The sequence below is a fragment of the Linepithema humile genome, chromosome 7 (assembly GCF_040581485.1).
Source record: "Linepithema humile isolate Giens D197 chromosome 7, Lhum_UNIL_v1.0, whole genome shotgun sequence".
Classification (NCBI taxonomy): Eukaryota; Metazoa; Arthropoda; class Insecta; order Hymenoptera; family Formicidae; genus Linepithema; species Linepithema humile.
This window is the reverse complement of record NC_090134.1, coordinates 21249604-21265840: the sequence shown is the minus strand read 5'-3', so window position 1 is coordinate 21265840 and position 16237 is coordinate 21249604. Positions and strand designations below refer to the sequence as shown.

At 42.9% G+C, this 16237-nt stretch overlaps 1 protein-coding gene across 7 annotated transcripts in view; it reads right to left on the bottom strand.

The window, feature by feature from the left end:
• Positions 1–16237, bottom strand: part of kug (kugelei) — a 290315-nt gene that overhangs the window by 13727 nt on the left and 260351 nt on the right. For 5 of the 7 annotated variants that reach the window (XM_012360691.2, XM_067358937.1, XM_067358936.1 and 2 more), the window contains 9 exons: positions 9804–9959; positions 7961–8071; positions 5869–6021; positions 5190–5403; positions 3365–4925; positions 2620–3190; positions 2338–2509; positions 2034–2258; positions 1188–1211 (listed from right to left, as the gene is read on the bottom strand). In XM_012360691.2, coding sequence (XP_012216114.1) covers positions 1188–1211; positions 2034–2258; positions 2338–2509; positions 2620–3190; positions 3365–4925; positions 5190–5403; positions 5869–6021; positions 7961–8071; positions 9804–9959 — 3187 coding nt within the window. The remainder of the gene's footprint in view (positions 1–1187; positions 1212–2033; positions 2259–2337; positions 2510–2619; positions 3191–3364; positions 4926–5189; positions 5404–5868; positions 6022–7960; positions 8072–9803; positions 9960–16237) is intronic. The other 2 variants (XM_012360693.2, XM_012360694.2) reach the window with 2 other exon arrangements.

Below are 16237 nucleotides of genomic sequence, written 5' to 3'. Positions count from 1 at the left end.
AAGAAAATGAAAATGGGTGGCCAGTGCGTTCACATACAGGCGAAATATTTATGATGTGTCTCGAGCGGAGGTCTCGCACGGATGGTGCGTGTAAGTAGCTATAGTGCTTCAAGTTATAGTTCGTGTGGTTTCATCACGATTATAATTTAACGAGACACGCCTAGATTATGATCGTAGAAAAACGGGGAGTAAAAACAAGATTAATTTCGTGAAATATGGTGAATAAGATTAAAGTGGATTGTCAAAGAGCAAAAGCACATGTGTTATTTTTTTAAATTAGAGAAACTAAAAAAACTCCCCTATCAACGTGCAACAAGCTTCTTCATAAGCCAACATTCATAGCTCGAAGCGTCCTTTCCCCGTATATCACGATTAGTGCATTTAATTAAAATATTATGTGTAAAATGATAAAATTATTTAACATAAAATGAACGTAAAAATAAATACATCAAATATAATTTGGAAAATCTGATCAAATATATCTTATGTAAATTTTATAAAGATAATCGATACACTTGTGTTTGCAGTAATATTATATTTATCTAATTTGTGAAATGAATAAGGAGATCATAACGACAAAGATAGATGTATATATATATATATATAAGAGGAAATAGGCAGTTATACATTTCAGTGTATTGTTATGGTAATTGACAAGATAATTGAATAATTTGCATCGATAAAAATGTTAATTGGGAATGCAATCAAACACTGCAGAAATTAATAAGCGTACACATATTCCAAACGGTTAATTACATTCTTATGTAAAAATTAAAAATAATTTCACATTGTGCGTAGTGCGAGAATAAGAATCGACTCTCTAAATGTGAATCTAAGTGATGTCGTTCTTTGAGAGATGTTTACGAGATATCTCCGAATTCGGATTTCACAAAAATTATACAAAACGTCCCTCAGAATTAGAAGCAAGCGAGAAATTCGAATCTGAAAGTTCTACATTGCATCCGATGTTATCAAGTCGAAACGCAAGCCGTTCTCGATTTTAGTTATTGACTCTCAAATTTATCCAAATTGAAATTCGTTGCTCGCGCATTGTTTCAATCCGTTCAACCCAACTGCAGCGATTTGCCTATGATATTACATCGTGCATGAACACAGAGCAGTGTGCAACAATAGCGCAGCCACACAGTACAGACCGATAGAACTAGAATTTTTTTTTTTATACTCACAAGGACCATTGTTACTGTCGGGGGCTGCGAAACAGGGAGATACAACAAAACTTTAATCTCTAGTTTTCATACAAGCGGTCGTAATAGATACATATGAAACAAGTATCATGATTCGAACACAACTAAATGATCTACTATGAAAAATAAACGTGAATACGGACAGCCACTAAAAATATATAACCGGAAAATATATGTACTCAACTCAACTAGAAAGCCAACAATAGAGGAAAAAAATGAATGATAAAATAGAACTCAGAATCGGCGCTTGATTGATTTGAATTTTTTAACAATAAATATTTTCAATAACTGAAATTTTATTATAGATCAGAAATATGTTCATCGACTTCCCTATTTTGATCCCCAATTGATCAATACTGTTATGCAATTAAAACTTAGTAACCAACTACCATAATGCAGCAAAACTGATAAGTTCACTAAGTATATTATACCCAGACTAGCAATATATCACAAGAAACCTTTCCATGTAGTTGAATAGTGTGAGTCCCATAGCCAAGTTGTGAATAAAAATGGAAAATATTTTATTCAGATCTGAACGCCATATTCATTAAAAAAAATTTAACTTTTACGTGTTTTTAATCAAAAAACAATATTTGGATACTGCAATAAAACGCGTTTTGTATTTTTCGAACAATATCAGTTTATGATATTTTTGCTACGGAACTAATAGAAAACAATATCGCCAATTCTTATACGTTTCTACCACTTTTTTTACTGTACCATACAATTTTTACGCAATGTTTCACAGAAAATCATTTTCTAATATAAAATTTACGTCTGTCGTCTGATAATGCATGCAGGCAGAAATTTATTGCGTATTTCACTTACCCGTGTTAAAGTCCAGAGCAAACTCCTCAAAATCGTTGCCCTTAGTAATGCTGTATATGAGTTTGCGATTCAAAGGTGACTCAGCTTGAATGGATAACGCAAGAGGTGAATGAACTTCTATACTCTCGAGCACGCTATCCGTGTAGAATTGCTTGTCAAATACCGGCATCGAGCGATCTATCACCTTCACGTTGACTGGCACCTCAATGGAGCAAGGCGTTATTCCTGCAATCATATTTAGAAGCTCATTTAAAACGAGATCAAGCGGAAAGCGAGTTATTGACTTTGCATTTAACAAACTCACCGCCGTCGTACGCGGCGATCGTAAGCTGATACTCGCGATTGTGGCCCTCGAGATTTTGCTTCAACGATATTTCGCCAGTTTTCCGTTCCACCTTGAACAGTTCACCGTGACCTTTCTTCAATTCGTATCTCACCTCGCCGTTATCGCCGCTATCCATATCTATCGCGTGAACCTGAATGACAAGCGCGAGATACTTCAAATTCATGTACAGAATTCAAGTTGGAAAGAATAATAATTTTGAATGTATCATTTTCGTATATATTAAAGAGAAATTCACTCTACCTTCGTAATGACATCGCCTTTTTGAGCGTCGACGGACACGACAGCGTAGTAAGGTAGATTAACGAACATTGGACAATTGTCGTTGATATCGAGTATAGTGACGTTCACTATAACGTGAGCCACTCTGGGCTTCTCTCGGTTCGGCGGGTGACTTTTCGCCTCGATGATTAATTCGTAGTGATCGCACGCTTCTCGATCGAATCGTATGCCGGTGGTTCTGATCGCGCCGGAAGTTGGCCCGATTACGAACATATCGGTGGGATTAAGAATGCTGAAGACAATGTGCTCATTCAACGAGCTACCGAGAACGTTCACCACCACTACGGTCGTAATTTTCGTCGAGTTCTCCAGAATGGCACCCTCGTAAACGTTTTTCTGGAAGATTAAACCGGAATTTTCCGATTTCTCCACCATCACGTTCACCTGCGCCACGTTCGAGTACTTGCCATCCGAAACTCGTACGTCGAGGCGATAGCTCTTTTTCAAACGATCCGGATTGTGGACCGTTATGATGCCGCTTTGGGCATCTATATCAAAGATGTGAGCCTTATTCCCGTCGATAATGTCATATCTAAATAAACATAAAATGCGTCACAAAATCAATTTTTACGAATAGTTTACGAATTCCTTTTTGCGACTTATACGCGTACAACATTTACCACACAAGATCTAAAATATAAAAGTCAAAGTGAAACTAAAAATCTTGACAGCCAAAAACATGTCGAGACATCTTTACAGCACATACCTCAACGCGGTTCCCTCGGAGCTGTCAGGATCCACGGCGTTCACACGAATAACGGCGACATTCTTATACGTTGGCTGCAGAAGCGTGACGTTGTAACCGGATTTCGTGAATTCGGGCGGACAGTCGTTGACATCCGTCACGGCTATCATGACTTTGGCGGTGGTTTCGGACGAGAGCTTCGGCTTGCCTAGATCCGAGACCTTCACGTGAAACGAGAACATGGGTATCGTCTCGTGATCGAGCACCATGACCGTGCGGATGGCACCGGTGCTGGAGTCTATGTGGAAATACTTTCGCGGTAGGTCCTCGACGATGTCGTAATTGAGAAGGGCGTTCAATTCGGAGTCCGCGTCCTCGGCCTTGATGACCAGCGGCGCGCTGGTGTTGGTGAGCACGAGGGAACCGATGCTGGCACCTTCGCTGATCTCGCCGCTGTACAGCGCCTGCAGAAAGCGCGGAGGGTTGTCGTTCCTATCAAGCACGTGGACAATGACGTTGCAGCTGGCCGATGAACCGGCCATATTCGTCGCCGACACTGTCAGATTGTAGAACTTGGTCTTCTCGTAATCCAACTGATTCTTGATAACGATCACGCCGGTGCTCGGATTCACGAAGAACGTGTCGTCGCGATTGCCTTGCACAATCTCGAACTGCAACGACGACGTGCTCCTCGCCTCGACGTGCTTCACGTACGTGCCCAGCTGCTGATTCTCGTATATCTCCGCGGACAGCTCCTTCTGAATGAAACGCGGCGGCGCGTTGTCGGCCATCGTCACCATCATGTGCACCGGCACGGTGTTGGACAGCGCGGGCGAGCCGTGATCGGTCGCTTTCACGAGGAGAATGTACTCGGACGAGACGCTGAGATCGAGCTCGCGAGCGACGCGGATGAAACCCAGCTCGGGGTCAATGGCGAACACGTTGCCGACGTTGCCAGACGTGATCGAGTACGTAATCCTGGCGTTCTCACCGCGGTCCCGATCGATCGCGCACACCTGCACCACCGCCGCGCCAATCGGCGAGGTCTCGTACACCTTGCCCTGAATAATCTCGCTGATGAACTCGGGCATGTGATCGTTGTGATCGTGCACGGTGACGATCACTCGGGCGTAGTTGCGCTTGGCCGGCGTGCCTTGATCCTTGACCATCACCGTCAGCACGTGCTCCTCGATGGCCTCCCGATCGAGCGGCTCGTTCAACGTGATCGAGCCTAGCACCGAGTCCACGTGGAAGATCTCGAGGGAGGCCTGGGTCTGCGCCGCGTGCAGACTGTAGAAGACCTTCTTGTCCTCGTCGTCGTCGGTCGCGTGCAGTTGCAGAATTTTCTCGCCTTTCTCCACGTTCTCCGAGATGTCCACGCGATACGTGCTCTCGGTGAACTCCGGCCGATGATCATTGATGTCGATCACGGTAACGAGCAGCTGCGTCAGCGCCGTGTGCACGCCGTCCGTTACGCTGATAGTGAGATTGTAAAAGTTTTGGGTTTCCCAGTCGAGACTCTTGGCCAGCAGCACGTTGCCGTTGTCGCGGCCGATGAAGAATTCATCGCGCTTGTCGCCATCTAAAAATTACGACGGCGCGCCGGTAGAAATTAAGTAACTTCCTTCGCTCGCTGCATATTCTAGCGTATTGCTTTTATAATTGAAATAAGAAAATTTTGTGATACATCTGGTACATTTTTAGAAAGAGAAAAATATTCATTTTTACTCGGCTGTCGTTTCGAAAAATTAAAAGACAAATTTTGAAAATAGATGTACTTTGATACAAATTTGATAAAGAATGCAATGTTTTCTGGTTTGTGTATGAAAAATGTGCGGCTTCTTACCTAAAATGTCGTACCGCAGAGAATCGCCGTCTTTGTCACTGGCTTGCACAAGAGCGACCAAAAAGCCGGCCTCGTCGCTCTCCGTGACTTTCACGCTTTGATTATTTGTCTTGAACACCGGAGGGTTCTTCGATTCCTTCGGCGCCTCTTGAACTTGAACGGAAACTCGAGTGGTCTCGTGACGCTGAGGTTCGCCGTGATCGGCCGCTCGTATCTATAGAATATATAAGCACACGTGGAAGTTCCGATTCAAATCGAGTTTACATCATAGGAATGCTGGCATGAATATGCTGCATTATAAAGTCAGAATCTAGAATGCAATGTGATATAATTTGCGTAATATGATGCAAATTTACTCCAATTTCTTCTTCCTTCATTCTTCTTCTATACGTCAAGTACCATACAATTTAATACAATTTTATAAGAATAATAAGAAGGAAAAGTTACTGATTATGCTACATCAGGCATTCACTATTTTATTTTTCTGCTCAAATTTCTATTTTTTTTCTTTATGGAACATTAATCTTCAGCATAGTTCATAAAATTCGCATTGAATATCAGCAAATATTATCTCGCACGTGTGGCTTTTCCGATGATTAAGCCTCAAATAAAATCTACTTTGATCAAATTACGGCTTCTTCTTTTGATAAAGAAAATTGTTTGTGAATACACTACTCACTATTAATTCGTATTCCTGACCAGCCTCGAATTCACGCTGAGAATAAACCAATCCCGTGGTAGGATGAATTTTAAACTTGCCCTTTCCTCGACCGGCCTTGATGCTGTACTCGATCCTTCCGTTGTCACCGATGTCTTGATCATGCGCGAAAACCTAACGAAAATTTCAATCATTATCTATCCGTCATTGCGTTACGGCAAACCCATCTAATATGGAGCAAGTTCACGTTGCATGAAAATAATGTTAGTATAATCTATAGCTGTATAGACAGAACGTTGTAAATAAAATCGACGTGTTAGGCAACGACTAGCTGTTTAACAGAATAATTTCTAAAATCGCGAAAATGACTTTCAAGTACTTTCATAGAAAAAATTGAAAAAAAAAAAGTTCTCTCTTCGAACAAACGATATTTCGCTGCAATCCTTTACTTATGCTCGCGAAACGCGCGATTACGATCCGTCACGGTGTCACAAAACAGCGAGCTTTCGAAGTACAAACGAAGTATAAACTGGCATTCACATAATCCGCATGCGGTACATTGAAAAAGAGCCAAGACCTTCGTGATAATAAAATGCAGCGTTCTCCTCCGATCTATCTGCCGCGTGCCGATCAGTCTCAAGCAAGATCGCGCTCGCCGTGACACGTTGAAAGGGAAAGAGAGAGAGAGAGTAGTAGTAGCCGAACGAAACGAAAACTGCTGTGCTACGTATAGAGAATCACGTCTCCGTGAGTGCATTCGCATGCTATCTTCAGCAATATGGTGAGTCCGGCGTATACGGAAAAAATATGGCTGTCTATGCATTACTTTCCGCTGTCTCCACCGCCGGCAGTCTCCTTTCCGAGCGAACATTTTTCTCCGCGTACGCCGTCTCGCACGTTTCTGCGCCAACGACGATGCGTTCCATTATTGTTTCCATTACAGTTTCTTTTTTCTTTTTGCGCGCGTGTCTTCCAGACGTCGCGCGGAAAAACGCCGGACCGAGACGCAATAAATTTGACTAATCACTCGTCCGGCTCGTCTCGCACGGAAACTCGCATCTCGATATCTCTTTCAGCGCGTTGTTTTACGCGGCACGCATTTTCACGTTGAAACTGCGTTGTTTGCGATTTCAAACTCGCGTGATGCTCGAGATGCATATATCGAGTCGCTCGCGATGCTCGGACGCGATCGCGCTTGCTGTATTTCCCTCTAACTTTACGTTTAATACGCGGAAACGAGCATTCCTCGATCGCATCTCCTCGCAGATGTTAACGCGATCCTGGGAAAATGAGTATTCCGCGTCTCTCCAGAGTAACAATGGTGCGCAAATGACCCGTGCTAAGCCGGGATTCTGCAGAAAATTCCCAGGCGAAACCGATATCCTTGATATTCGCATCAAGATCCTGGATGGTGCAACCATTAGTAGTGATAAGATAACGGAACATTCTCAGGCGGCAGCCTTGATAAGACAACATTCAGGAGCACAATATACATAGACGAGCACAAGAGAGGTACGAATTATCAAATACAGAGAAAGGATTACGAAAGGAAGATGGACAGAGACAGAGAGAAAGGGAGGCGCGGGATTGAAGAAGGGACGCATCCAAGAATATATGAAGAATTATATAAATATATGTACACGTAATAGATAAAGAGAATGTTGTGTGTGCAAAATAGGACAAGACATTCAATTAATCCTTGAGTGGTCGCGCGGAGGACACCGAGCGTCTCCCAATTACAGACTAAAGCTCTGCTACTCAAGTGTTATAGTTAACAAATCAACTGGCTATCAACGCACGACCAATCAAAGTGCGAATTAAATGCGTGTGGCCCTCCTATCGACGGGCAGCGGTAGCGTAAAAAAAAAAAAAAAATGATATATGATCACAGACACATGGTTATATAAATCGTACAGTCGGAATAAAAGCACTGACGAACCAACGCATACAGCTCGCGCAGAAATTATAAGTTTCGGGCCAGTCCCGCATAATTAAATTATAGCATAAGTACACAAGAGCTATGTATATATAATATATAAATGTATATGCTCGCGAAAGGCGCGCGCGCGCGCGCCGCGCCAGGCGCCTATTTTACGTGCCAAGGTGTCCTTACCCTGAAGATACGATCTCCTGACAGGGTGTCGGGGCTAAACGTCTCCCAAGTCCCGTTCTCTAGTAACGTATCGATTGAAAGGTCGAACTCCCGCGAGCGGTTCCTCGATTTCTGTCGAGAACCAGAGAGGACAGCATTTAGCCTCAGGACTGTTTCTATCGGCGATGCGATTTCTTTCTTCGGTTTTTTTTTTTTCCCCCTGTTTTATTTTCTTCTCCCGCAGACTCTAGCGTGTCTGCGCGCCGATCGTTTATCCTCGTTTACTCCTTCCTGCCTGCGACGCCCGACGTCGTCGCGTCACCCGAGAGAGGAACTTAAAGCCGATTCAAGTTTCGACGCAATAAAATCGCGCGGAACTTCCGAGGTGCTTTGCATCCTTTTCAAGCGGGGGAAGCCTGACACTTTTGCATAATGACTTTCGCTCGGCATAGTATTACATCCAGTATCATACATAGCGATCATAAAGCTATTTGACGTGTATTTAATGCACGCGGAAGCGAGATTAATTTTCCCTCGCCATTTTTTTTTCCCCCTTCTTCAGCAACAAGATTTTGACAAATATTCTTTCGTAATCCGGAGCTAATGCCGTCGTTTCGAAAAAAATTTTTTTTGCGCTCTGCATTTTTTCAGTCGCGATATTTTAGCAGAAAGCGCTTCATCCGCGTTCCTCTTTCCTAACGCAAAGCGGATTAAACGAATTCTGGACATACGTGACAAGGCTTAGCCGTGAGCAAATAACGTTAATATCGCGTGTGCGTTTACGCATGGAAATTGACCGACATTGCAAATAAGCTGTAATGAAAATTAGCAGGCTTTATTTAAGCTAATTAAAATATTATGAAAATTTTGCGCGTTCATAATTATGTTTTTTTTAATAATTAAATGCGAAAACAGAGAGGCACCTTTTTTTTCTCGTTACGCACACACATCTCACGACCGAGTTCTCGCGGTTTATGCATAAGTGTAAGCGTTCTGCACTTGAGTATTGATTTTTGAATCAAGGTCGTAAATTCTCTCGTCTTCAATTAGATCCGCACCGTTTCAGCGACGCCTCGTAATTTAATTTGCGCCAGCCGACCTCTAGCCGATGCCCGTGTTTGCAGTGGACGTGCGACATTCATGAAGGGTTCGTTCATGAGGTTCACCTTCGTATTCACAAAAGGTTACGAGATCGAGAGAGAAAGAGAGAGAGAGAGAGAGAGAGAGAGAGAGAGAGAGAGAGAGAGAGAGAAAGAAAAAGAGAGGTGGGACGATGGCAGTGCTTGGGATCTCGTGCTAGGGCTCGTGAACTAAATCTCTATCCTTTCTATGCGATACTCGGTGACAGGTTACTTTGATCACATCGAGAAGAAAAGGCTCTGATGGGAAAACGATAACAAAGCGGGGGGAGAGGAGGAGTCGCAAGCGTTCTGCTTCGTGTTGGTGTAATATATCAGGCTGTTTTTACGATCCGACAGCGTGGCGCTCTTGCGAATTTTGCGCCGATGGAATACGCGAGCGTCGGCGATAGCGCGAGAAGTCGTCATCGCGCCTGACGAGACATGAATGGAATATTATGCTTATGCCGCGGAATGATTCATTATCGCATTGCGGGACGAACAATTTCACAGATAATGCGCGATATATACAACGGGAATATACAAAGGTTGGCACTTTTTTGCGCAAGGGAACAACAACAGAGAAAGCAGGGTCGTTTAGAAAAGATCCGGGTCGCTGTTTGCGACCGCTTTGTTCTCGCCCGGTCCATTCACCAGTGTGGAAATGTATTTACAAGAAACTTAGAAGGGGGTGAACGGTCGATTGGAAAAATGCACGGGGAGGGACTGGAAAGGGAAAGCCGTACCTGAAAATGGGGCTTGTCGGTCCCGGGCGACGCCGGAATCTGAACCGTGTAGAATTTCTGTTCGAACTCGGGTTTGTGGTCATTAATGTCCGCCACATCGATGATGACCCTCGTAGTCGACGACAAAGGAGGCCTGCCATCGTCTCTCACTGTAACCTGGAAGCATGAAATCGCCAATCAGTAACAACGTAACACATCATCGAATGCATCTAGTTTGAAATCGTAGCGCGACCCATTCAAAGATATGTAATATTGCATTATAAAATACGTCCGTAAATCATTGTAGTTGCATGTTGTTATATTAAAGTGGAAAAATATTTCTTAAAAAAAGCAATAAAATCACTTGATAAATTATAATTTTAATTAACAAATTGTTATTATATCACTAACTGTTACACCATCAAATATGAAATTGCATTTTCGTAATATAATTACATTATAATAATATAAAGGAAAATATATGGGCGCAATATTTTCATAAATATGAAAATTTTATTAATTAGAAAATACAAATGTTGTTTCAAGAGAGCCTCTGCTATCGAAACGAATTTAGCAATATGCGTATACTGGGAAATAATTTTAGTAACCGACATCGGTAATTTCAGCGAATAAATGAGTTAACGCGGATTCTGATTAATTCATGGTTGAATTAACACAGACGTTGAGCTATCAACAAATCAAATCACAGCATCAGCATATCGTTGACTCGATTTATTACTATCTCATAATGAAAGCGCACGATCAGCTTTACTACGCAAATTTCAATCTCTCATCGAAACACTCATTAATATACAAAATCTGCTTCCATTATCTCGTTCCGTTGCATTGAAATAGATATTCGTATATCTGAACTCTACAACCATAACGTTGAAGATACGTTGCGAATGTACATGAATTATTGTTTTCATTCGATTATTCGGGGGAGGGGAATGCGTAAAATGCATACGAAAATAATACACTCCGCCGTTTGCGCTCGCGTTATCAATTATCAGACGCAAAGTGGAGGAAAAGCGGAAGAAAAATACGGCTAAGAAAGAATCCCGCGTAATGCGATATCCTTCTAGATTTTTCGCCGGTATGACTTTTCGTGCGGCCACACCCCTTTTTCCCGCTTACTGTAGCCGTTGTCTTATCGCGCACGTTTCTACCTTCTTTCTCGTCGTCCTGCGAAATCCAGGACTCTCATGCGCGAATATCGCACATACGATCTCTGCAGTCGACGGTGCTGACCGGAGGAAGAGAAGGAGGAGTAGGAGCTTCCTGGTCGTAAAACCAAGTGTCCCCGCATCCGAGACGATGTCGCAAATTCGAGATTTCGGCCTTTATACCTCGCATCGTTGCGCGAAGCGGATTAAAACCCGTATAATTTTAGTGATCGCTGTCGCAGATAGTCGCATAAAAATAATCTCTAAGAACAAGCACTTTTTTTTTTTAGCCGTTCTAATTACTGTCACTTTAACAGATATGAGCATCGACGGAAAAGAGAAACAGCTCTCTGTAATGAACGTCAAACTTGTGTCATCGGGTCACCGTTTTAGGCCAGACAAATAAGCTATAATTAATCTTCGTGAATAAGCCACGCGAGTACTAAGAACGCTGACTGTTCGCGTAATTTTAGTCGCGCAAGATTTAATCGGTCTTTTCGCCGAAGCAGTCGTACGTCTGGCAATAGCCGCTCTCATTCTCATTCGTACAAAAACTGAAATATTTTTCGCAGTTATGCAAGAAGCGGAATAAAGACATTCCTTATTCTATTTCACGCGCTGCAAGACCTATTTTCCGGAGCGGCCCTTCGCGTCAACAGCACAGACTAATAACGAAGCGTGTAATTTATCGCATCGAGCGCTCTATTACGAGGGCGATCTGTCCGTCCGTCCGTCCGGCGGAAGAGTCGAGCGGACCGATGAGAGAGAGAGAGAGAGAGAGAGCGGAGCAGTTACGAAATTCTCTGTCTCGGGGCCGCCGCCGTCCCCGTCGTTCTTCAGCGCAATAATCGGGCCTCTCACGAAGCAATTTCCGTCTGGCAGCGTGCAGGACGCCAGGAGGGAGCTAGAGGAGGACTGCGGAGACCACGGCGTAAATCCAATGTCCCCCAGGACATCTCGCGGCAGCGGACTACGCGTCAGATCCTCCGAGGTAACACCTGCACTAAATTAGGAGTACGAAACTCCGTTTTATACACCGGACGTCGAGCGCTGGGTTGGGACACTCTCATCTGCGGCACGGCGACGCGACGGGGATTCCCGCGTAAAAGTACCTCCATGGATTTCTCCCGTATGTGTCCGCGGTGTGCAATTGTCCACTTGTCGCGCTGCTCCAAATTTATTAAACAGAACACCATGTACGAGAGCAAATTACTCTACATTTCTTTATTTATTATTTTTTCTTGCATTTTTTTATCCATCGCGAGACCGGTGTGCCGATCATTGCCTCAAGAATTTATCTGAATAAGATTCGAATGAAATGCAATATAAAATATTTTTTGACAGTATCAATTTTTATTCTTGCGCCACGTCAATTGTGTGACGAGAAAACGATCTGTCTTCTTTCACTGAATAAATTTGATGAAAATATCGGCATTAAGATTCCGCCACGTTTTGTGCGTTTCTCGGCGGCTATATAAGTTTCAACACAGTCATCTTCCCGTATCTTCAAGGCGAAGTAATATATTAAGTGTCCCGCTTCTGGAGCACCCTGTACAAGATGAACATGGGTCCTCACGACGTGGTAGATTTAAACGCTTGGCCGATCGCGCTAAATCCGTCCGAGCGTCGTCGTATCTCGCCCGGAGGTGCGCCTCGCAGGTTTCCTCGCTTCGCACTCCCCCCCCCAAGCACCCGCAATTTTATCATTTCACTCGGCAAGCGAGAGTGCTCGCGCGCTTGAGGCTACTGAGACGGTTTAATATCGGTTCGCGATCTATGTAAACCGCACGGAAGGGTGGCGGGATTCCGAGAAGGCAAGTCAGCACGGCAAACATGCGAATTCTAAGTAAAGATTATTATCCCGGCGCACACACTAAATATGTCTTCTTTTCCAACAGCCTATCCAACTATGATGAATGCGCGTTAACGATAATTTGCTTCAAATTTCTCGAGCAAATCGCACTCGTGATTGTTGTGTAATCTGAAAATTTCCGCTCGCATAAAACTGTATTGCTGAAGTGATTGTATAACGTATATTTTTCCACACAGAACAGTTCTTTTTATTGTAAAAATTATTACTAGATTTGATCAATTCATGATTGATCTAATAGATAATTAAAAATATTGGAGAATTATTATTTGTTGCAAGTTTCAATATTGGATGTTATATTACATATACATAATTAATACCGAATATATGCGTAATTAATGCTAAATTACAAATTGAATTAATTGGGTTAAAAAACATGTTTTACTATCTCCAAAAATCTTAATTTTCAATCAGATTTTATTTAAAAAAATTAATCGTATACTACTTAAAAAAGTCGTAAAAAATAGTTCTAGAATGAGATCTAGAGAGATCTGGAAATTAAAAATAATGAAAAGTTATTCATCCTTCTAGCAGGATCTAATTATCGAAATAGCCAGCATTCGACGGAAGACAAAGCGGTGCAGTCACTATAGCAGTATTCTCGCGCGTCAGTGATCGAGCCGCATAATTTCTCCGGCTCAAGCATCGGTTGAGCAACGAGCGATAAAGCCGTCGGACTTTTCGAATAACTTGGCGACGTGTTTCAGCGGCGGTAAACATCGCTCGGTTGTATCTCGCTGCGAGGCTCTGGCCGAGAGGAACCGTGTTTTCCTCGTGATTAGGGGTAATAGCCGTGCTTTGCCGAGCAGTTCTTCAGAACCCCCTCATTCCCCGCCCCGCCCCGTCGTCCGCTTTTACCGCCGACGCCGCTCCTCTCGCTCGGCTCTCCGTAATTATCTCGGCGGCCTCTGGTGATTTCTCCGGGCTTAACCCCGCGTTTGCGGCTAAATCCAAGGAACTCGCCACTAGCTACGAGAAGGCACTCGCGACAGCCAACACAGACGCCGTAATAAACTTCTGAACTGCTCGCGCGGAATGCCGCACGCGGTTTCGCAAGTAGCCGCGCGCTGCTTTTCATCTTGCATCGTAATTGCCGGATCGGCCCGCGACTACTGTGTTTTCGATTTCGCGTTATAATTTACATAAGATTGTCGGCGAGGATATCATGAATTTTTTACAGCGACGATATTTCCATAATTCGAAGTTGTTTCGGTTCAACACGATCTTTTTACGTATTAAAGTGTCCGGTTTAATTTAACGCCACCGAGAATTGTCGGCGAATCGGAGATTCGTATCGCGAGAGAATCAGCCTCGTCGACAGTTGAAAAGATGTTTCGCGTACGGCGTAAATTGTCGACGGTGGTGCCCGGTAGGCGTCATTACGCTTCTCGAAATTGTCTTCGCCTCGAAAGCCACGCGCTGACTTTTACGGCATCGTTTATGGCGAACGAATAAGCACGTACTAACCGCCCGCCGATATTACAATCCTAACGGGCGCCGAGAACAGAGTTATCCTATATTGCGTCCGTTCGAAAATCGAAATACTCGCCCACGCAATTAGGGGAACGATGTGGAACAGCGACGATGTCCTCTCGTTGTTGCGGAAACGAGCGAGTGCGATTTAATTTCGCTCGAATAAAGCGAGCACTCGACAAGTTTTGCGTACGTGATCTTTCTTCCGCTTTAATAGCGGCGCGGGAAGCACAAACCGGAAAATCCGGGCTTATCCCGAGGATATCGGAATATTCTCTGATCTCCTTAAAGCTCGGTTAATAATAATCGGTCTGTGCCTGCGGGAAGTTTCTATAATAATTTGGACTCTCATGTTACGTGGCCGGAAGAAATCCGCGTGCTGACCGGCTAATTTCGTAATTACCGTAATAAATTTGCATATCCAGCACGCTTTCTCCGCAAAAGTTAATTTTCCGGAAATATTGCGGAGCTTCTTCTAAATAACTGTTTCTCGTTCGAATCTCGTTCGCGCCGACGCCAATGGTTCTATTTGGCAGGCCGAAAACTTTGCGCGATGCTCTATCCTTCGTTCCTCCTTCTCTCCGTCTTTCACTTCCGCTCTTTCTCTTTGAAAGTAAACCGACAGATCGTTAAGGGAATATCACTCGCTCGCCGAAGCAGAAAAGCATGCATAATTTGAAGGCTGTCTGAAGGAGAGTCAGCTCGACGCTGGTTCGCGTGGCCGAAGCCGTTTCCGGCGACCGTTCGCTCCGAGGATTTACGTCCGCACGCACGGAATATGATTTCGGAAATGACTGTACAGTAGATCGATTATCATAAAAGATTAATGGCAAAAGCGATAGTTTGGTTAGCCTACTGGTCAAAGACGTGGCAGCTGTAATGTTCTGTTACGGCTCACATTCATTATTCATTGGGATCGTCGATGGTTATGAATCTGCTTTGTCCGCCAGCGTAAAACGGAATCACAGAGTGCGCTGATAAAAATGCACTTGTCAAATTCTTCAATTCTGATCATTCACTGCATAAATTTTAGCACTGTCATTTGTTCTCATATTTAGAATTATTTCTAAATATGAGAACAAATGAACAAATATGAGAACAATTTAGAAATAATTCTAAATATGAGAACAAATATTTAAACAATTTGCGATATTATATTCAGGTAAATAAATTTAAATTCACCGTGAATTTTAACAGCGACATAAATTTCTTTATTTCATAACAAGAATTAAAAGCATCGGAATATTAACTTCAACATCTTTCATCTTTATTAATATTTGATAAAACCAAAACAAAAGTTAAAATCAACTTAACCGCAGTTTATGGTATTGTATTATGCGTGATAATTTGTACAAACTCAATAAAATCGCGAGTTTGGCTTTGTTATACATAATTCGCAACCGCAGCATTTTCAGAAGCGATTATATGCGACCGCAGATAGCATACAGCTATCAAGCTTCCAATTTAATATTCCGTACTAATAAGCGTATTTTATCGAATGCCACGTATATGTTAGTGACGCTGCGAAAAATACGTATTTAATCAGTCGGTTAAAGCAGGATAGAACTGCCGTTTAGCCACACAGGCTAGGCATTGGAAAACGCTTATGGAAACCTCGCGAAGTGGCTAAGTGGCTAGATAAACGTTAAAGGACGACTATCTGAGGTCGGAATAAAGCCAACTTCATTCTAGGTGCTCCAAAATATTCGCGATTAGTGACGCTTCACTTTTAGATAGATACGCCTTTTTTTGCAGGAATTATTATTACGGCAACTAATTCTGAAAAAAGATTGAGATAAGATGGTACGCCAGTATATTTTTGAGAAATTGATTTTTAATGATTAAAAAATTTGTTAAATTTAATTTTATAATTTTTAAGACTTTAATATTATTATTAAGACTTAATATTGATACTAAAGCTTTTAATATTAAGATTTTAATATTTT